Consider the following 6,000-nt stretch of genomic DNA (forward strand, 5'->3'; position numbering starts at 1 on the left):
GTCGGCCATGGGAAAGTCATCGCAGGAATCCTCCTCAACTGTCTTCTCCCTGTGGCTGAAGAGCTCCTCCCAGAGTCACAATGCGGATTCCGTCCACCACGGAGTACAACGGACATGATCTTCACCGCACGACAACTACAAGAGAAATGCAGGGAACAACACCAACACTTGTACGTGGCCTTCTTTGACCTCACAAAGGCCTTTGACACTGTCAACCACGAGGGACTATGGAGCGCCCTCCTCTGTTTCGGCTTCCCCCAAAAGTTTGTCGCCATCCTCCACCTGCTCCAAGATGACATGCAAGTCATGATCCTGACCAACGGATCCACCACAGAACCAATCCATGTCCAGACCGGGGTCAAGCAGGGCTGCATTATCGCGCCAACGCTCTTCTCGATCTTCCTCGCTGCAATGCTCCATTTCACTCTCAACAAGCTCCCCTCTGGAGTGGAACTAAACTATAGAACCATTGGGAACCTGTTCAAGCTTCGTCGCCTTCAGGCTAGATCCAAGGTTGTCCCATCCTCTGTCGTTGAACTACAGTACACGGATGACGCTTGCGTCTGCACATTCAGACTCTGAACTCCAAGCCATCGTCAACATATTCAGCAAGGCATACGAAAGCATGGGCCTTACGCTAAACATCCGTAAGACACGGGTCTTCCACCAACCTGAACCGCTCTGCTCTCCCGGTCATCAAAATCCATGGCGCGACTTTGGACAACATGGACCATTTTCCATGAGGATAATGTGGATAAATGTGAGGTTATCCACTTTGGCGGTAAAAACAGGAGGGCTGATTATTATCTGAATGGTAAAGGGGGAAGTGCAACGAGACCTGGGTGTCATGGTACATCAGTCATTGAAGGTTGGCATACAAGTGCAGCAGACGGTGAAGAAGGCAAATGGCATGTTGGCCTTCATAACGAGAGGACTCAAGTATAGGACCAGTTGTTCAGGTCCTTGGTAAGGCCACACCTTGAATATTGTGTACAGTTTTGTTCTCCTAATCTGAGGAAGGACATTCTTGCTATTGAGCGAGTGCAGCGAAGGTTCATCAGACTGATTCCCGGGATGACAGGACTGAAATATGAAGAAAGATTGGATCGATTAGGCTTATATTCAATGGAATTTAGAAGAATGAGAGGGGATCTCATAGAAATATATAAAATTCTGACGGGATTGGACAGGTTAGATGCAGGAAGAATGTTCCCGATGTTGGGGAAGTCCAGAACCAGGGGTCACAGTCTAAGGATAAGGGGTAAGCCATTTAGGACCGAGATGAGGCGAAACTTCTTCACTTAGAGAGTTGTGAGCATGTGGAATACTCTACCACAGAAAGTTGTTGGGGCCAGTTCGTTGGATATATTCAAAAGCGAGTTATATGTGGCCCTCACGGCTAAAGGGATCAAGGGGTATGGAGAGAAAGCAGGAATGGGGTACTGACGTGGATGATCAACCATGATCAAATTGAATAGTGGTGCAGGCTCGAAGGGCCGAATGGCCGACTCCTGCACCTATTTTCTATGTTTCGATGTTTCCATAACTCGGGCAGGGCAGACAGCGACGACGAGGTCCAACACCACCTCCAATGTGCCAGCGCAGCCTTGGATCGCCTGAGGAAGAGAGTGTTTGAAGACCAGGACCTCAAATTTGGCACTAAGCTTATGATCTACAAGACAGTAGTGATATCCGCCCTCCTCTATGGCTCAGAGACGTGGACCATATACAGCAGACACCTCAAAGCGCCGGAGAAGTACCACCAGCACTGCCTCAGCAAGATCCTGCAAATCCACTGGGAGGATAGACACACCAACGTCAGTGTTCTCGCTCAGGCCAACATCCCAGCATCGAAGCACTGGCCACACTCGACCAGTTCTGTTGGGCAGGCCACATCGTCCGCATAACCGACATGAGACTCCCAAAACAAGCGCTCTACTCGGAACTCCTACACAGCAAGCAAGTCCCAAGTGGGCAGAGGACACCCTCAAAGCCTCCTTGATAAAGTGCACTGACACCTGGGAATCCCTGGCCAAAGACCACCCTAAGTGGAGGAAGACCATCCAGGAGGGCGCTGAGCACCTTGAGTCTCATCGCCAAGAGCGTGCAGAAAACAAACGCAGGCAGCGAAAGGAGCGTGCAGCAAACCAGACTCCCCACCTACCCTGTCGTCCCACCTGTGACAGAGACTGTAATTCCCGTATTGGACTGGACAGTCACCTGAGAACTCACTTTTAGAGTGGAAACAAGTCTTCCCCGATTTCGAGGGACTACCTATGATGATGAGTGTGGGCGTTACCAACTACACTGAGAATGCTGGTGGTCGGAATTCATTCCGGTTATTATCCCTGGCGAAATTCTACCACCCCACAAATCCATGGGTACACATTATCGAAATAAGAGAGGCGGGGAAAGGATTCAAGTTAGTCATTGTATCGAGGCAGTCAGAGGATGCAATAAAGTTCTCCATTCTTACAGTTTGTGATATCATTTATTCCCCTTAATTATATTGTGGCCTGTAACTCACTCCCAGCTATCCGTTATTATACATACAAATCACCTAATCCCCTCAATTAGATTAATCTCTTGTCACACATTCCCAGCAAGCTATTATTATGTGCCTAAACCATCTGAATCTCTTTGTTAGATTCTAGCCTGTAACTCACTCCCAGATATCAACTCTTCTACATACAAACATAAAAATTAGGAGCAGGAGTAGGCCCTACAGCCCCTCGAGCCTGCTCCACCATTCAATAAGATCATGGCTGATCTTCGACCTCAACTCAACTTTCCCGCCCGACTCCATATCCCTTGATCCCCTTGTGTCCAAAAAATCTTGAATATACTCAACTCTTCAGTATCCACAGCTCTTTGGGACAGAAAATTCTAAAGATTCACAACACTCTGAGTGAAGAAATTCCTTCTCATCTCAGTCTTAAATGGCCGACCCCTTATCCTGCGACTGTGCCCCCTAGTTCCAGCCACTCCAGCCAGGGGAAACAGCCTCTCAGCATCTACCCTTTCAATCCCCTCAGAATTTTATGGGGCCAAAATTGTGCTCTTCCCCAAATGGGGCACACCTTCCGAAATGAATGATTATCCTCCGCCCCAATCCATGGATCGGAGAATAGAACGGAATTGGCACATTTGAAGTTTTTAATTTTTCCGGGTGATGTTTGGAGCGGAAGTCAGGAGCGGGGCGGAAGGCGGGCGGTGTCATCAGGGCGATGCGGACGTGCCTCATCGCGCTGATGCGTAGCACTGTCCATCCCCTTCAGTTAAAGGGGAAGGCTGCTGCGAGCTCTGCAGCCACTTTAGTGGCCGCCAGGGAGGGTTTTGGCCGGGCCTATGGTCCAGTACCCTAAAGGTGATGCCGGCTGACAATTAAAATAAAATGGCGGTGGCGGCAATGCGCCCTCCCCTTTCAGGGTGGACACGCCGCCCAGCAAATGGCAACTTCCTACCGGGTAAAGCTGTCGGAGGCACCGAACGGCGATGGCTCCGCTCCCACGGGACAATCTCACACACGGGGCGGAAAGGGATCGGCGCGTGCCTGATGGGGCAGGAACACGGGAGGGGCGGAAACCTATTTCTGCCGCTCCCAGCCAGGGGTAATTTCTGATAGGTCGGCCCATCCACCTGCCCCCAGTTGGAAAGACTTTACCGCCCCATTACCATCTCTTAGACCTTAAGGAGGGGGGCAATTTCAATCCCTATATGTTTCAATGAAATCGTCTCTCATTCTACAAGTAAACTATCAACCCTTTGATTGGGTTCTAGCCTGTAACTCTCACCCAGGTATCCCTTACTCCCATATATAAACCATCCAGGACAAAGCAGGCCGCTTGATTGGCATCCCATCCACCACCTTCAACATTCACTCCCTCCACCACCGGCTCACCGTGGCTGCAGTGTGTACCATCTACACGATGCACTGCAGCAACTCGCCAAGGCTTTTTTGGCAGCACCTCCCAAACCCGCGACCTCTGCCACCTAGAAGGACAAGGCAACAGACGCATGGGAACACCACCACCTGCAAGTTCCCCTCCAAGTCACACACCATCCTGACTTGGCAATATATCGTCGTTCCTTCACCGTTGCTGGGTCAAAATCCTGGAACTCCCTCCGGAATAGCACTGTGGGAGCACCTTCACCACACGGATTTCAGCAGTTCAAAGAAGGTGGCTCACCACCACCTTCTCGAGGGCAATAAATGCCGGCCTTCCCGGGATGAATATTTTTTTAAAAATCTGATCCCATGGATTAGATGGTAGCCTGTAACTCACTCTTGGGAGTCAGTTAAAATACTGCGCATGTTTAGACAATATTGTAGTCTTTCTGTGTATGTCTTGATATTACAACCTGCGGGCTTGACATTGCCACTTTTCCCCAACAGAAGGAGAATGGTCCAGAGGTCAAAGTTCCAGCTCGGAAAGACCAGCGAGGCTGAGGCTGCCTCTTTGAAGTGATTCTCTCCTCGCGGCCCAAACACCCAATTCTTCCAACAGATGGGAATAAGGGACATTTATTGGGGATTTTTGATGTGTTTTTAATTAATTGTAAGAAGTGCACTGAATGCAATGTTGCGGATACTGAGGGCAGTAATTGGTGGGCATCGGAATGCAATTAAAACATCACAACAACTTCCCCCATAAACAACTGTAATTTATTTCCCATCTGGGGCTTTTACAGGCGGTGTTTTCTGACATTTATTGTGCTGCAACAGGTAGTGTGCTTTCAATTAGCCTCGCTGAAGCTTTTAACAAGTTTGTGCGTATAGAACAGGAGCCCCATTTTAGACAAGAGGGAGACCCAACCCAACGGTTGTGTTCGAACAAGGGTTTGGCATGGGTGAGAGAGGGAAGTGAACTCGACCGAGACTGAAACTTAGCTGAATTATCTTACAGCTCAGAGGGAGGCCATTCGGCCCATCGTGCCTGTACCAGCTCTTTGAAAGAACTATCCAATTAAGCTCGCCCCACCTCAGCTCTTTCCCCATAGCCCTGCAGATCTTTCCTGTACAAGTACACATCCAATTTATTTTTGAAAGTTACTAGTACGTTCCAGACCACAACAACGTGCGGTGTAAAAAAAGTGTTTCCTGATCTCGCCCTCTGGTTCCTTTGCCAATGACCTTATATCTGTGAGCTCTGGTTACCAACCCTCCCACCATTGCAAACAGTTTCTCCTTATTTACTTTATCAAAACTCTTTGTGATTTTGAACGCCTTTATTAAATCTTCCCTTAACGTTCTCTGCTCTAGTTTCCCCACCGAACTAGCACGGAATGGTTGCCCATGAGTCGCCCACCATCTATATTGGCAGCGCTGCCCATTCCTTGCCATCTCCTTTCACTGAGAGTAACTCTGAAAACTTTTTCTTTTGACCAGCATCAACTTGTTTTTATATAGTGCCTTTAACACAGTAAAACGTCCCAAGGCGTGTCATAGACAACAAAAAAAATTGACACCTAGCCACATAAGAAGAAATTACAACAGATGAACAATAGCTTGGTCAAAGAGGTAGGTTTTAAGGAGCATCTTAAAGGAGGTGAGAGAGAGGTAGCGAGGCGGAGAGGTTTAGGAAGGGACTCCCAGAGCTTGGGGCCTAGGCAACAGAAGGCACGGTCACCAATGGTTGAACGATTATAATCAGGGATGCTCAAGAGGGAAGAATTAGAGGAACGCGGACATCTCGGGGGGTTGTGGGGCTGGAGGAGATTACAGAGATAGGGAGGGGCGAGGCTATGGAGTGATTTGTAAGCAAGGATGAGAATTTTGAAATCAACTGGGAGCCAATGTAGGTCAGCGAGCACAGGGATGATGGGTGAACGGGACTTGGTGCGAATTAGGACATGGGCAGCCGAGTTTTGGATGATCTCAAGCTTATGGAGGGTAGAATGTGGGAGGCCAGCCAGGGGTGCGTTAGAGTAAGTCAAGTAGAGGTAACAAAGGCATGGATGAGGATTTCAGCAGCAGGGTATCTTACACATGCAAAAACA

At 49.0% G+C, this 6,000-nt stretch overlaps 1 protein-coding gene across 1 annotated transcript in view; it reads left to right on the top strand.

Moving 5' to 3' along the window:
• LOC139276928 (high mobility group protein HMGI-C-like) overlaps positions 1–4,633 on the top strand; it is a 28,739-nt gene extending 24,106 nt beyond the window's left edge. The window contains exon 4 of the mRNA XM_070894927.1: positions 4,397–4,633. Within this exon, the coding sequence (XP_070751028.1) occupies positions 4,397–4,450 (54 nt within the window). The 3' untranslated portion in view covers positions 4,451–4,633. The remainder of the gene's footprint in view (positions 1–4,396) is intronic.
• Positions 4,634–6,000: the final 1,367 nt, after the last annotated feature.

This window comes from Pristiophorus japonicus, chromosome 12 (genome assembly GCF_044704955.1).
Source record: "Pristiophorus japonicus isolate sPriJap1 chromosome 12, sPriJap1.hap1, whole genome shotgun sequence".
NCBI classification, from domain to species: Eukaryota; Metazoa; Chordata; class Chondrichthyes; family Pristiophoridae; genus Pristiophorus; species Pristiophorus japonicus.